This window comes from Astatotilapia calliptera, chromosome 17 (assembly GCF_964374335.1).
Source record: "Astatotilapia calliptera chromosome 17, fAstCal68.1, whole genome shotgun sequence".
In the NCBI taxonomy this organism is placed as follows: domain Eukaryota; kingdom Metazoa; phylum Chordata; class Actinopteri; order Cichliformes; family Cichlidae; genus Astatotilapia; species Astatotilapia calliptera.
Window position 1 is genome coordinate 41,137,885 of NC_137438.1, and position 17,044 is coordinate 41,154,928.

Genomic DNA, 17,044 nt, shown 5'->3' on the forward strand with positions numbered 1-17,044 from the left:
GAAACCAGTTCTAGTGGGCCAGGACAGTCAAGTTCAATATGTTTCATGTGATAACTGAAACTCTGTTGTCATATTCCCCGAGCAGCCTGTAACTTTATGGTTATACTCACAGCCTCGGTGTGGACAGGGTGCACGGTGAAGAGGAGCGCCGTGACGAAGGCCAGGCGGCGGTTTTCAAATACGTGGCACTGGCATACGTGCATCAGCAGGCAGGTTACGGTGCAGTGCAAACACACGTTGACAATGTGGAAATACAGAGGTGTCATACCACCCAGCACGATGTTCAACCTAACAGAGAGAAAAATTCAGCTCTGTGAGATGGACAAAGTATAAAAAATAGAAATCTTAAAATATCATTAAGAGAGTGAAAAATAAAGTTTAATATCTTTATTTTTCTCAAAGACCGACACTGTTAGGGGACAGCCTTGTCTAAAACACATGCACATCTTTGGATTTACTGAGACAATTCCTGAAGTAAATTCGGTTCTGTGTTCGTGGATAAGGTGACCGTCTTATAATTCTTAACAGAATCTCAGTTTTCACAGTGGCATGAATTTCAAACACAACATGATTGCTTTGAAGGAAAATGTTAGAGCAAGTAAGTGAACATTTTGTCCTCAAAGTTGATGCATTATACTGGAAAGATGTTCATAAAGCTATTCAAAACATCTTTAGCACATATTTACCCTTTGATTTCAAATCTATATTTTAGGATACACACCCTCAGACATAAAGAGTGCAGAATAAATACTTGGTCTGCTGTTGGCTGCAAGTAAAAAGGCACTGACCAAAAGATGGCTAACACAGGATTCACCAACAATTAAACACAGCTGGATTGATGTAACTTGAGAGATTTATAAGATGAAAAAGATAACTCTTTTTTAGTGAATTTAGAGTATGAGAAATATATAAAACACTGGAGAAAATGGCTCTGCTATGTGGGTTCTATGAGGCTGGGTGTTAGGCCTGGGCGATATGGCCTAAAATCCATATCGCAGTATAATTTGAAGCATGTGTGGTAATGATATATATCGCGATTTATTCTTTTCTTCTGTATCTTACGCACTTAAAATCCATTACTTTTCTCAAAAATCGACAGTGCGCCTTAAGTATGAATTCTGGTTGTGCTTACTGACCTCGAACCGATTTTATGTGCTACACGGCGCTCAAACCTCTGTCAAAAATGTTTTAGTATGGCTTTGGTAAGCTACGAAGCCGCACCGTTTGATGAATTGTTGTAGTCAGGAGCCTTGCGGAGTAATCTGGGTCCTAAACTCCGTCCGTTTCAGGTCCCAAAGTCAAACGAACACTGCAGAATCACTGAGAGTTATAAACTGTCTAAATTCTTTCATCTTTAATAAAATGATTAGCGTTGCTGCTTTACCAGGTGTAACACTTAAGTTTAACATCCAGGCATCCATGAAAACAACAGAGTTAGAAGTTAGCAGGAAGTTAGCTCGCTAGCTTCCACCTAAACATGATATAGCATGTTCTGACAGAGATTTCTGAAAAATCCAAACGTACAGCTCTGCTGTCATTTCCAACATGAATGAAGACAGAAAACTAAACAGCAGTGACGTTTGTAAGGTTACTGAAGTTGGGCTAGCTACTATATAACGATGTGCTACGTGATTGCTAGCGACACGGCTATGTTAGCATAACATAAACAGTGAAGCTGGAGGATGAACGCTAACTTTTTTCCACTCGATAAAAGTTAACGTGAGGGTTTCCGATGGTTAGGGACAAATGCAATCGCATGGCAGGATGCTGTAAACGGACCAAACTTCAGTCAGGAGAACAACTGAGATAATCCATCCACAATACGAGGTTAGTCATTACCTCCTAGGACCTGGCGTCCACATATGTGGACATCACATTTTGGGTTGTTTAGACCAAAATACTAAATTTTGCTCTACAAGGGCCTGATATCCACTTATGAGGACATTATACTGCCACTGTTCTATCAAAATTTAAAGCGAATGTCCTCATATCACTCAATCAATCTTTATTTATAAAGCACTTTTCATACAAAGATGTAGCACAAAGTGCTTTACATGGTTAAAAGCAGCCCACCCCACCCCGCCCTCCAACTCACTCCCCACACTCTCATTAACATAAACGATCATGGATACATACACCCCCCCGCACACACACACACACACGCACACACACACACTCACATTTAAAGAGTAAAATTGGGCTGGGCACACATGAGCCAGGTGAGGAAACACTATCACAGGGAGCCATCTGCACCGGGAGCCGGTCACAGACCGCAGCCTCCAGGCTGGGCACACAGCAGGAGGGAGGCAAAGAAGGCCCCCAGCCAGGCTGAGAAGTCCCACAGAGCCCCAGCAGCACAGCCCCGGTGCAGAAAGCCCCCTCCGAGGAAATGTGGATCTTGTTTTTGTCAGAAACAAAAATCAGGTAAAAAAACAAAAACAAAATAAAAATCTGGTAATTCTTTGTTTTTACATTCATCGGGTCCCAATCAACCCAAATAGCAGAGAAAAATTAAAAATGCATGCCATGAAAGAGTTCGGGTCTTAGGAGGTTAACATACTGCTGCGTGGGCTGGGCTGTAGTTGCCCAAGGGTAAAAACTGAGCTTTAAAATGAACAGTGGTAATAAAAACCGAGAGAGGGCGACAGTGATCACTGACTGTTTTTAGGGGCTTGTTCAGATTAAATAGAACAAGATGCAGAGCATTAAACATGTCAAAAGTACAACAGCTTTAATAAAAGTCTTTTTGTAGCCTTAATGTTACAATCTATCCACTTAAGTCTATTTACAACTGGAATATAAACTGTTTAAATTTACATTTCCTGAGCAAATTCTAATTAGTGATGCCAAACCTAACGATCTTTACTTCTCACACGTGATGCTTAAATAGTTCCAGCAAGGGTTCAAGTAGGTTTATCGACACACCAACAACAGCCAAGCACATTCCTAAAGGTGACAGATACAACAAACGAAAAACAGCCACCCTGAAACCAGTTAAGGTCTTATCAGTAACTTATGGAAATATTCCATAAGTGAGTGGAGGTGAATTTCAAAGGAGCAGATCAGTTCAGTCTGACATTCACAGAGACATCACATGTTCTTATATCGCCACAGAGTGATGTGACATCCTTCTCTTCAGCTTTAGCATATACACAGCGCCTGAGGTACAAAGGCTGTGGGATTTCTCGCCACATGTTTGTAATGGAGGAACATAGTTGACACACACTCCTCCAGGAAGCAGGTCCCAAATCTTTCACACGGCAAGCTAATAAAGGTGGTGTGAAGAAACGGCTCTCCAAGCTTCCACCCAAAGCGGTGAGCCTCCTCCCTGTGTGAGCAAGAAGGCAACAACTGCCACTCGTGAGAGATTACCTTCCTACTCCATTGTCTGATCAAGACACACTCATTAAGTGCGTTTGTCTGTAAATCTGGGAGCAGATGCTTGTGGAAAGCTGTAAGCCACGCTTTTCGCTCTCATGAGATGCATTAAGTTGCTAGTACTTCTTCAAAAACTATATTACCAGGGAGAAGGACAACTAAGCAACTGCTTGAGAGGCTGCAACAGTCTAGAGCAAATAGAGTGTCATCAAACAAAGAAACAATCCTGCTGCTTGACCAAACACACACACACACACCTTGCTGATTTAAGGCCCCAGTATACCCGCCGCAATGGTTGCTTCGCTCACCGGAGAGGTGCACGACCAGCCGATTTGGCCATATTTCAATGAATGTGCTGCTCCATTCAGAGTGGGATGGATGCAGTCTCTCCTAATAAGACCAGGTATCCTTCAGAAAGTTTCCCAATTAATTATAAAGCCCACATCGTTTTCTGGACACCACTCAGACAGACAGCAATTTAAGGAGAGCATGCAGTTAAACATGAGGAGGGGACCAGAGAAAACTACAGAGTCTGACATCCAGAACTAGAATACGTAAAAACTCTTGCTGGTGAGGATTAACTTCCTGAGTTCAGTGTTTTTGGATGTAGAATACATTGATACTGATACCGCTCCTAATTTTTCAGTGTGTGAGCTGGATATCAAATCTGAACAATGACAATTTCTTTTTCTTAATCTGACTTAACTCATTCACTGCCATTGACGTCTATAGACGTCAATTGAAAAACTTACGTGACTGCCATTGACGTCTATAGACGTCAATTACGTTTTTCAATGGGAGGGGGCAGGTGTGGGATTTGAAGGGGAAGGTGACTGGAAAGGCAGAAAAACCCCAAGGGCACCTTACAACACCGACCCTGATAGCAGGCTAGACGGTGACCTAGGCAGGCACCAACTTGAAAAACTGAAGCCCACCAGCAGTAAAAGTAGACCTGCAAGGAGGTGCAGGGTTTGCGCACGTAAGGGATTGCGCATTGAGACAAAAATGTGGTGCAAGTCTTGTTGTGTGCCCTTGCATCCCGGAAAGTGTTATAATGATTACCACACAAAAGTGAATTATTCATTGTGAATAAATGTTTCACTATGTACATTTTATTTTTTCATATATTTGTAAATGAATTGTTTTGATAAAACATAACCTTTCTCAGTGTTATTTCTGTTTTATAGAAGTGAAAAACTATTTTATATGTTAGAGGTGTCACAAAGCAAGAAATATTAGTGTCAAAGGCACGTTTCTGCTTGAAATGTATTTTTCACAAAAAGCTCGTTTTCTCCCTTTTTTTGGTCAAAACAGGCATTTTTGGTGGAACCCACCTCTCTTCTACAGCGGATTACTAAAGAATGGAAAATGGTAGAAACAAGCTTTTTTTTTGGATGAAAGAAGAGAGTCTGTTCTTCATTTTGGTAGGTTCAGCGTTTATATGATCATAACACACAGTTTTCTGTGGCTCTTCAAAAATGAGTAAAAATGCTCAAAAACCCTGGCAGTGGGGAGTTACCTGATTTGAAAATGGCTGGCAGTGAATGAGTTAATATCGGTTTTATTGCTAACAAAGGCCTTTTCACATACTGGATATGCAATTCCATCTGTTTTCTCCAAAACGTTTTTGTCCCACAGGCCTAGAGCATCTGGCAACTGCACTATTAAGCAATGGTCATCAAAAATGTGCATTCCCTGACCAGTTGTGAGGTTATTTACTGCTGCTAAGTAAAAATTAGTATACAGTGCTGCATCATAAACCTCTTTGTGACTGCTTTGGTCACTCACAGATAGCGGCAGTCACCTGCAGCTTGCATGGAAGACGCTGACTTTTCTTGTTCCTTCAAATTGATCAGTACAGAAGAAAGCTATTTTTAACTGCTCCCTGTTTCATGGGAGGTCACCACAGCAGGTAGCTCCACATGTTTGACTTGGCAGGGTTTTTTTGGTTTGTGAAATAAATAAATAAATATTTATTATTTAATGCTGATCGAGTCAAAACCATTGCTTTGGCCTGGTGGCCATTGTTTTCAGAAGGTGTTTCTGCACACCAACAACCGGCATGTGGAAACTACCAGAACTCTACTTTGAAAAACCCTGTTTGTGTGTCACCAAATACCGTTTTTGTTCAATAATCAGCGTGACCTGTGTATATACACATAAACTTTATTAAAATAGATAACATTGGTGTTTCTGTCATATAGTAACTGCTAGCCTTAACTGTACCAAGGTTGTTCGACACTGTGAATCACATACAGACTTCATGATGTTCAGCTAATATTTTTATTGTGAATATTAATCATGAGGGTAAACGTGTCGGCAGCATCAAACTAATCTAACTGTCATCTACGAATATGTCACGGCTCATATCTATATGATTTTACAGGAAATCATCCGTATTACTGCCAACTATTCCAGAGACGTGAAAATCTACAGCATAAAGAACACAAAAATATAGCAGTCTAACGCAACACTGTAACAGAGATGAACCGTCAGTTTGTCGCAGATCAAAGTGGAATGAAAGTGATTGGTTGAACAGGTGTGATCTGTGTTTTCTGCATTTTCATCAGTGTAAGAGACTCAGCAGCAGATTAGAATAACAGTTATACATTTAATAAATCACAAAATTAACAAACCTGTTCGGACAGTTTGAGTTTGTATTCCCTCAGCTGCAGACTCGCTGTTGTTTAAATGTTTGAGAGATATTAGATATAAACAAACGTCAAACATAGACTCAGTCTGCGTTCACATTTGATATGAGGCCAGCACGTACAGTGGCTGTGTCCTGGTTTAAGATCATACATGTAAAATTGTTGTCTGACCTCCGTCGATCCAGCCGCTCAGAGTCCGTGGTTACCATGGTTACTGCATAAGCAGCTGTAATGTAAACAGCTGGCACAGCGGAAACCTACCAGCAACATGAGTGTTTATGCTTGTCATTGCAAAAGAACCGTCTGAATGGTTAACTGAAGTTAACTTGGATAAATTATAGTTAAGGAGTATCACAGATAACGCCCACGTGAGCTGTGTGACTGTTCACCACTACACTGAAATCAGTAGTCTATTACTGAAATACACGTGCTATATAGGGGTGGGTTTTTATAATCGATTTATTGATTAAAATCGATTCTGGCTTGGATAACGTAAAATCGATTCATTAAAATCCTGAATCGATTTTTTAATATAAATTTATTTTGCCCGAAATGCCAGAATCTCAGGTGAAAGATCACAAAATTTAAACAACCACCAAACAGCTAAGACAGTAAATGAGAGCAGGTAGACGGATTCTGCACAAAGACGTAAACACACAGCGCGGACCTGCGGATCAGAATCAGTGAGATGTCTCCTTTCTCAGCTGACGGTCGGGGCTGAAAGCCGACAGCTCGCTGATTCTGATCCGCGGGTCTGCGCTGTGTGTTTACGCCCTTTTTGCGCTGATTCTAAAGCTGTTAGTTTGGTGTCTCTCCAAACAATACTGACCAAACCAGCAGCAAAAGAAGATCCAAACTACGCTTCACATAAACATCGTCATGAATTCACTCCGACTTTTCCTGTTTTGCTTCCACCACGATAAAAATCACACTTCATACACAGCTCTCTCCCTCTCTCTCTCTCTGTACTTCAAGAACAGTTTCCCGTCTAAAAATCTGTTTTCTTCATTATTCGCTTGCTTGTTACGCACAGGTCTACCGCTGTTTACAGGCTGTCGGACGACGTTTTTTTTCTTCGTTTTATATACTTCCGAAAAGAAAACCTAATTTCTGCCATTCAATACTGAACAAATTTAAAGTTTTTAAAATTATGCAAAATGCAAAACACTTAGCCGTGTCTCTAATAAAACCGCTGTAACTTCAAAGGTAACGTTCATATGTTGATTAATGGTTTTCTTTCGTTTTTGATGTACTGCAGAATATTTTTATAAAATCCCAGGCCAGGAAAAATCACCATGTTTTTCTGTGTTTTATCTTCAGCTACTTTGACACAAAGGCATCTGCTGTGATGCTCACACCTTTGATAAAGTCTTGCGTGTGTCAGCTTCCTTTTTATACATACAAAAATATGTAAATGTGCTGATCTGAATTATAATATTTCTGACTGTCAAAATTTCCCAAATTCAAATCGAATCGAATTAAATCGAATCGTGGATAGAATCGATTCGGGACCTTGTGAATCGGAATTGAATCGATTCTAGAAATCAGTGACGATACCCAGCCCTAGTGCTATATCATAAACTATGATATAAATAGGGAGGTCCTATTAACATGTTTAGTTTTAAAGGACACCTTCCTGCCTTTAGTCTCATTCATGAGCAGTATTAGTTTTCGTCTAACATCCAGAAGTCTGCACCATGTGTTTCATAGTTTCTAACAAGCCTTTGACAGGTAAACATAACATGACCGAAACACCAAAAAAAAAGAAAAAAGAGAAAAAAACAAATCACACAAATTATCATTTATTTTTAGTTAAGTAAACTCTAAAAATTCTAACAGACAGCTGGTGCTTAGAATACAGTTGAATAACTATTAAAAAACAGATGATATAATATTTCTGTCCAGGTTGCAGTCTGCATGATGAACATGCTGTTGCAAACTCTGCTCCTCTCGGTGGAAATGCGCCTTCTCTTTCCTCTTTGTATAAAAAAATACTCCTGACATGTACGGGATTCACTACAGGTTTTCGCGTGGGCAGCGTATGTCCTTCTCTCCTGGATCGGCTGGAGCTTTCTCTTGGCGCCTTCCCAGCTTTGACAAAAGTCCAGCTGGGATAACCACATTTACTCAGGACTTCTTGATGTGATGTTCTTCTGCCTCCCTGGCTGCTGTGTCAGTGGGGATGGCGTTCGCTTTGTGTTGTAGCGTCCTAATGACACCCAGTTTATGCTCCAATAGATGATGAGAATCAAAACTTAAATACTGATCCGTATGCATAGGTTTACGGTACAGATCAGCTTTTAGATGTCCCCCATTACTGATGGAAATCTCACAGTCTAAGAAGGCTAACTTGCCACTTTTCATATCCTCCCTGGTGAATTTGATGTGTTGGTCCACTGATTTAATGGTGATCCGTGAAATGTGGTACGTCCTGAGATTTGATTTTCACCCAGGTGTCATCCACATACCTGAATCAATGACTTGTTCCAGAGTAGGATAGCAAAGCCCTCTTTTCCACTTCTTCCATACTGTTTATAAGGTTGTGGAAACCTGCAGTCAACTGAGACTGAAGAAGTCATTTGGATGAGTGACGAAACGTTTCTCCCACAAAACGCTATGTCCAGATGAACAGAATCAACTTTTGGAGATTTACTTACCTGGATGATTGAGCATGCATCAAGACGTTCACCTATAAAGTGCTCTGTCGGGAAACAAGCTCCAGCAGCTCTGCGCTCGGGAATAAAAACTATATTTACTTATCTTGTGCAGAAAAATGCGCTGACATTGCATTAAATCAAGCACCGGCTGCCCAGTTAAACTGTGACTATCACCAGGTAATGTGGGTGTGTTTCATGATTTAGCAGCAAGTGTTAAACAACTGACAGATGAGGAGGAGGATGCATGCAGGTAAACTTAGGGCCTGTTGAGCTGATCGCTGGTGTCATTAGAAAAATGTCAGCTCGTTCTTTATGTTACAGAAGCACAGAGACACAAGAACAGGCGGAAAGAGACGATCGTTCGGTGAAAATGAGAATCTGCGAATGCAACATGCGGAACGTGTAGAGTGAAATATGTAAACAAGCTGGTTAACGTATACATACATATATTTACAACACACACATACAAAGCAGTTAAGCTGGAACACCGGGGCTGTGAGCTCGGTATACTCTAGCTAGCGACATCTCCGAAAACATCGGAGCACTTTGCAAACATGTCCTATGCTGCAACCTGACCAGACATGTGAAGATTACGCCGCTACATTTGCAACTAAAACAATACTAAAAGTGTAGTTGGTGACAGAAAAATGGGATCTTTTCAAACTTTATGCCACAACCATTGCTGCCTGTGATTTGAAATGCATTCTGGGATACCTGACTGCCCCGAATCCACAGTTGTAATCGATTATCTGGATCGACCTGTCTTGACTTACTTTACATAGCAACCAATCAAATGTTAGAGAAGCTGCAGTGGCAGGGTTAACCTCGCCCCCTGAGTTTGATGGGTGAGGCTGACAGAAGGGGACAAAATGCCAATATGAATTAAATAAATACATCACTAGATAATGAATTAAATATGTCAATAACTAGTTAAATTTGTCATTAATTAATTAAATGTGTCATAAATATTTATTTAATTAATTATTTCCAATTTTAATTAACTCATTCACTGCCATTGACGTCTATAGCCGTCAATGGCAGTGAATAAGTCAATGGGTTTAACTCATTCACTGCCAATGGCTGGCAGTGAATGAGTTAATATTGCCACATTTAATTCCCTAGGGCCTTTTCTATTGCTGCTCCTAATGTCTGGAACAATCTGCCCCAGCGCATTAGAGAGATCACTGACCACTTTTAAAACACGTCTTAAAACCCATTTTTACTCCTTGGCATATGACACATTTTATGGTTTTAGACTTAGAGACTTAGAGTTTTTTATTGTCATTTTATTGTCATATGCGTAAGAAACACTGAAACAGAAACATTGTGGGTCTGTATACAAGAGCAGTTATATAGTACAATAAATAAATAAATACAGGTGGAGGGGCTATGGTCATTTAGGGTAGAGATGGTAATTTTACTGAGACCAAGATATTGCACAGGACCGAAAAATATTGCACATACCAAAGATATTGCACATGAGCCAATAAAAAAAATATATTGCACAGAACATGGAAAGACTGAGATGTTGCAATAGCAGCGTCAGAGTGGATGTGTTGGAGAAGTCTGTTCACACTCTCAGTTTGCATTAAGAGTTCTGACAGGCGCTGCTGGGCTTTCTTCACCAGGGCAGATGTGCTTGTGGACCAAGAAATGTTCTCAGATATGTGGGTGCCGAGGAACTTAAAGGAGGGCACCCTCTCCACATAGTCACCTTTTATGGCTAGGGGAGGGGGATCAGTTCTTGTTTTGCGGAAGTCCATGACCAGTTCCTTTGTTTTCTTGGTGTTTAGGGTGAGGTTATTGTAGCTGTAATCTAATTTGCTGATTTTATTGTTTTAAATGTAATTCTAATTATCATTTTATACTATTTTATGTTTTTGCTATTTGTGCTGATTTTATTACTTTAAATGTCATTTTAATATATATGGCAATTAAGTCCAATATGGAAATATGGGGCGATCGTGGCTCAAGAGTAATCGGAAGGTTGCCGGTTCGAACCCTGTTCCAACAGTCTCGGTTGTTGTGTCCTTGTGCAAGACACTTCACCCATTGCCTACTGGTGGTGGTCATAGGGCCCAGTGGCGCCAGTGTCTGGCAGCCTCGCCTCTGTCAGTGCGCCCCAGGGTAGCTGCAATGTAGCTTGCCATCACCAGTGTGTGAATGTGTGTGTGAATGGGTGGATGACTGAATGTGTAAAGCACTATACAGGCCATTTACCATTTTTATAATCTTATATTTTTTTACTTATTGTATCATTTCTGGCATGTCAAGTGTACAGTCGTTCTGAAAGTGCTATATAAATAAATTGCTTGCTTGCTTAATTAATAATTTAATGGTGTATTTAATTAATTCATTATGGCAGTCCTGGTGTTCCATAGAGCAGTGGTTCCCAAACCTTTTTCGCTAGACCCCACCCCCCCGCGCACAAACACATCCTCCAACCACAAACACCCATATTTTGCTCCATTGCAGTTTATTTCACACCTCAAACATTTAGTAAACAATTAAGCAAGTACAAGTAAACTGCAATAAATTACAGGTAGTAAGAAAATAAACTACTAACTCTTTTATGCTATGTCCACACCTACACGGGTATTTTTGAAAACGCAACCCAAAAAAGGAGTTTTAAAAAATCTCGTTTTCGGTGATTCCAAACGCCGTTTACTTGTGGACGAGGAATATAGAGTTCTTCACGCAGCGTCAAATGTATGTGCCTTTTTTCACGTCACGCTCTGCGCCACGTTATTGTTTATACGAGATGAATTGCAGAATGGCAGATAGTCAGATTAACAGTATTTTGTCTCTATCTTCAGGTTTTACACGCTTACATTAGGGGTGCAACGATACTCGTATCGATATTGAACCGTTCGATACAGTGCTTTCGGTTCGGTACGCATATGTATCGAACAATACAACTTTTTTTATTTATTTTATCAACTTTTCTTCTGACGATGCTGTCTGTGTTGAGCGCTCAGTGGATCTGCGTTCGACTACTCCGCCTAGGCTGCACTGTCGAGTGCAGATCCACTGAGCGCAGCGCAAGCTAGCAAGACAGAAGCTAAGCTCGTTGCAACATGGCAACTGCCTCAACGCTACCCGAAACTGAACCTCTCCCACCCTCATTCAGATCTGGCGCTTGGAACTATCTTGGTTTTCATGTGAAGCATGACCCTGAAGGTAAGCGCGTCATGGACAAAAGTAAAACAGTATGTCGGATGTGCCACCCAATGCTCAATTGGTGGGAACTAGTGCGTTAGCGCAGTTAGCTTGTTGACGTCGTCCAGCCCTAAGCACGGGAGGATCCACGGTAACTTGTTAACGGAGATTTGCTGTGTTATGGCGTTAAAGTCATTTTAACGAGATTAACGCTGACAGCACTAGTGGGAACACAACGAATATGACTGCACATTTACGCCGACAGCATCCTAGTGCAAAGACAAGTGGAAGCAGACAAAAACAACAAGCACGCATGCTACAAACTTTACCCGAGTCATTTAGACAGCCGTTAGCACAGGATTCTCCTTATGGGGACCTGATATGTTTAATATGCTGCTGAGAATATAGCCCAGAAGAAGCGTATAGTAGAGCTTTTATTTTGGAAAGAGCCATTTCTCTGTAATAAACTCTCTTTTCCAAAGATGAGGGATTTCTCGATCAGATAGATTTATTTTTTTTTTATTATTTTGTTGTTTCAGCAACATTAAATTTAAAAACTGTACTTTTGAGCTAAAATATATATTTATAATTTTAATGAATGACAAATTAAAAAGGCATGAACATTTTTTTGTATCGAAAAAAAAATCTAACCGTGACACCAAAGTATCGAACCAAACCGTGAATTTTGTGTATGTTGCACCCCTAGCTTACATATACACACGCAGTTACTGTCCCTCCATTTAGAAAGGCAGAGGCCTAATTATTTTACGTGTAGTTGTTTTTTTCCTGTGTAATAACAAACAAATTTCCCACATGTGGGACTAATAAAGGTTATCTTATCTTATAATATTCAACATTGCTATCAATGCATTTTTCAAAAAAAAAAAAAATCCTCTCTTTGCAAAATGGGTTCAAAAAGATAAACAACTGTGAGATACTGTTTGTCCGTGATTTGGAGAGCCCAGCGCGTGCTCACGACGAAGGGAAAAGCAATTCTGCAGGGGAGAAGTATTTGGGAAATACTTTTTTTAACTTTTGAAATGCTGCTGGCTTACCGACACGGAAAACTTTAAAAAAACAAAAAAACAAACAAACACACACTCACTATGAGAGAGGAATAAAATGTCTGATTTGATTAATGGCCCATCGTATCCCACCAGAGCTTTATGTCTCGCAACAGCCATGCTCTGTAACTAGGGTTGCCAACCGTCCCTTAAAAAACGGAATCGTCCCGTATTTCGAAACAAAAGTACACGTCCCGTATTGAGCTAATAAGGGACGCACTTTGTCCCGTAATACAGTGAGAATCAAAAGTAGTCTATAAATGTTAATGGAATTAACGCTTTGTTTGAAAACATAATTCCCAGCCCCTCTCCTGATTTGTGACCAATGAGCTGACAGCACACTTATGACAATTCGAGTATGACAATTCAGATTACCGCTCATCTCATTGGTCGAGGAAAGGTCGCTTACGGAGAAAATACCGGAAGACAACAGATGACCATAACAAGAAGCATGGCCAACAGGGAAACAAACGCCGACACTGCGGTGCAAGTCTCGGACGACAGTACACCTAAAGCTGGGCAGACACTGTGCGATTTTTTCAGTCGCGTTATTCAGCTCCTGCTCAAACTGCACGATTGACTCGCAGGGGTTAAAAGTTGGTAGGTCACGATGCAGGTCTCACACTATACGGCCCGATGCTCTGATGCGACCTGAGTACTCACACTGTGCCTCCATAAAATGAAGGTTATAACAGAAAATCTGTCGCGCTCTCCCTCTGTCTTTCACTCACACAGACACACCACCACCACCATCAACTTTGCTAAATTGCTAATGAAAAACATTGATCAGGCAGCTGTGATTGAGCAGCATGTAAATCCCACTATTTTCACGGTTGTTGTGGTCGTGATAATTTTGTGATGCCACATCGAAAAGGCTCGGATGAGCTTTCCAAAGTTCTACAAGTTGTGCCTCCATCGCTTGTGTCCAGATCACACGCTGCACAGCCGTGCTGCTCCATCTTTTACACCAACGTTTACGTGTTTGCGCGCGAGCAGTGTGAGCGGCTGTGATGAGACCCTCACGAGTGATTGATGATCGGGAGCTGGTCGTGAGGTGTTAATCGCTTCTCGTTACCCCACGTATACTACACGATGCACGATGAAGATCACTCAAAAATCGGCTCAAAATGGGCCTAAAACCGCACAGTGTAAGCCCAGCATTATAGCAGCAATGTTTGTTCCCCTCAGAGAAAGGGAAGAATGGGAAAAGGAAAACACCTGGCTGGAAAAAGTTAATATGGGCATGTGCAGTGAATATCAGCGCTATGTGGCCAGAAGTGTGATAATATAATTTATTTTGTGTAATAAACAACTGCAAGGATAGATGATTACAAATAGATGACTAATACATAAAAGTAATACATAGATGAATAATGATGATGAGTTAAGATGCGTAATCATGGGAACAAGCGGGTTTACAAACAGGAGCAGCTGATTAGCATTAGAAAAGCTGAAATAATACCTCAACTGAAGCCAATTGTACTAAATGCACTAAATGTGCACTGTTACAAGAATGTTTTTCTTTCTATTGTTTTCTATTATTTTAAGTTAAGCAGGACAGAGTTCTTTTAAAGAAAGATTTACTTATATTCTCAAAAGTTAAGCATGACAGGCTTCTGTTTAAGAAGGAGACCTGTTTTACTGTGTTAATGTTGTCATTTTGAGCTAAAAATAAATGGCTAAATGATCATTTGTTTCACATGTGTTCATATCACAAAGAATAGAATATGCATCTACTTAAATCAAATTCAAGTCAAATGGTTAAAAAAATAATTTCACACACAAAAAAAGAGCTAGAAAATTCACCACACTGGGAAGGGTGAAGACAACTGGGTCGCCCGGCCCTGGCCACGAGGTGTCCCTTATTTATTTTTCAGGGAGTTGGCAACCCTATCTGTAACCGGTCCCGTACCAGCAGACTGAGAGACAGCTTTTTCCATCAGGCCATCAGACTGCTGAACACGTCATAGACACCTCAGCTTCACTACTGGAACTTCAACATTATGCACTCCACACTGTATATAAATGCCACTTGTTTTGCACATATTCAACTCTGTATATTTTATATATTTTATTATTATTATTATTATTATTATTATTATTATTATTTTATTTTTTTACTATTTAATTTGTAAAAATGTGTATACACACACACACACACACACACACACACACACACACGTAGGAAAATATTTAGTATACACATCCAGAAATGCATACACTATTATATATTGTACATATATTTATTAGTTTCAGGTTGGCCATTCTTGTATTTTGCTCGTTTGTGTTGTTGTGTTTGCACATCTCTGTTGCTTGTGGGGCTCGCACACAAGAATTTCACTCGCATGTGCTGTGCCAGTGTGCCTGCACATGTGATGTGACAATAAAAAGTGATTTGATTTGATTTGATTTGAACTAACAAACTGCCTAATGAGGAGGAAACGTGGGGAATGATGGAAACATAGGTGAGCATTTATCTGGAGGCCATTGTGCGGACTGTTTACTCATTATGCTCTTCCTTATCAGACATTCCCACCCTGTTAAGGAAGCCCGACTGGGTACTCCCCACCCTCGCTATTTCCATCCATCGACGACCCGAGCACAACAGACCAGCCCACTCCAAAACCGCTCCAACCACTACTACATCTCCACCCATACAGTACACCTCCAACTACACCACCAGACTTCAAGCACCTAAAAACCTGCGCAACAGGTTCCACAGATGTCTGTGCGATACGTGAAACTTGAATCCAAGTAGTAACGTGGGCTGGACGGCTGGATGTGCTGAGACAAGCTGCTCTGCACGCTCCAACTCTGCATAGAAAGAACTGGAAGCGAGACTCTCGCTGTAACATTCCTCCCGAGAAGACCCTGCCTGGTATCGGCACATAGCCGGGGTTAGCAGCGTTCGGCTATTGCAAAGTTCAGCATTTCGCTACAGCAGCCCGTCCCTACGAGGGACAGCTGGATGACGTCAGCCCGAAACACGCGTTTACATCGCGGAGCTGTCGATCCAGCAGAACGACTAGCACTAAGTGTTGCTGTTCAGAGCTCCAGGTAAGGCGGGAAGGCTGAGTTCCGAGAACTTACTTGAAGGTGAGGATGCACAGCGGTCTGTAAGACTTGTGGCTCGTGTTGTCCGCCATCCTCTTGCCCCAAAAGTCGTCGCTGAAGATGTTTCTGAGGCTGGAGCCAGGTCGGACGTCCGGATTGTTGACGATAGCCCACACATCGTCGTGCACCAACTCCCCGTGGAGAGAGTTGCTATAGCACAGGATACACAGGGCGGCCAGCGCGATGTAGCGACCCGCAGCCCACACCGTCTCCGGACGGACCGTTACCCGCGACTGCTGGCAGAATTTCTTGTCCCGTGCAGACGCTGTCATGTCGGGCCTGGCTTTCCCCGCGGCTCTGGCGGACTGAGAACGGGAGTAGCAGAGAATACGTCCATTCCACCTGGAGTGTAGCGGCTCTGTGTTCTGGGGACAGCAGGGATGGTGGAGATGTACTTTGTTGCCTTTAGGTTCTGTGGGAGAATGTCCTACTAGTAGGCCATTCCTAGTATTAGAAAATGTGAAATCGTCTTTATTGTTTTTATTTCTGTTAGATTTACATTACTCTTTTCATAAATAGTTGTTTCATATTTACTATTAACAAACCAAAGAGTAATCTGTTTTGTTTACATACAAAGGTATGCACTTGATTGGTCGTTCTTGACCTTGACAACATCAAAGACAAGTACATCAGTTGCCCCCTTAGAGTCTAGTCTTTTTTGGAGGGGGAGGGGCAAAATCGCTGGCAATATCGTTATTATGTTGTTTGGTTTGTTGTAAACCTAGTGTGACTTATATTTTTGAAAACAGAACGTATGCCATTGCTGCTAACAAATAAACAGACACGACAAAAGACTGAAATAAGAGGAAGAAAGGGCAATTTTTTTCCATTTACTATGTAAGAGTCTATTAATAGATGTTATTGGTGGACCAAAGGCAAGACGAAGCCTCCGTGTACGAGCTTATGTGAAGAACCTGAATGCGACATCAGCACAGATCGCGCCTGCAGACGCATGCGCAGGAGACGATACCTCTCTCGCCTTTTAAAATATCAGCCGCAGATAATTAATGCAGGCGGGGCC

At 41.3% G+C, this 17,044-nt stretch overlaps 1 protein-coding gene across 4 annotated transcripts in view; it reads right to left on the reverse strand.

The window, feature by feature from the left end:
• tmtc1 (transmembrane O-mannosyltransferase targeting cadherins 1) overlaps positions 1-16,831 on the reverse strand; it is a 94,778-nt gene extending 77,947 nt beyond the window's left edge. For all 4 annotated transcript variants that reach the window (XM_026146480.2, XM_080291532.1, XM_080291531.1 and 1 more), the window contains exons 1-2: positions 16,000-16,831; positions 111-288 (exon numbers count right to left, since the gene is read on the reverse strand). In XM_026146480.2, the coding sequence (XP_026002265.2) occupies positions 111-288; positions 16,000-16,295 (474 nt within the window). In that variant the 5' untranslated portion in view covers positions 16,296-16,831. The remainder of the gene's footprint in view (positions 1-110; positions 289-15,999) is intronic.
• Positions 16,832-17,044: the final 213 nt, after the last annotated feature.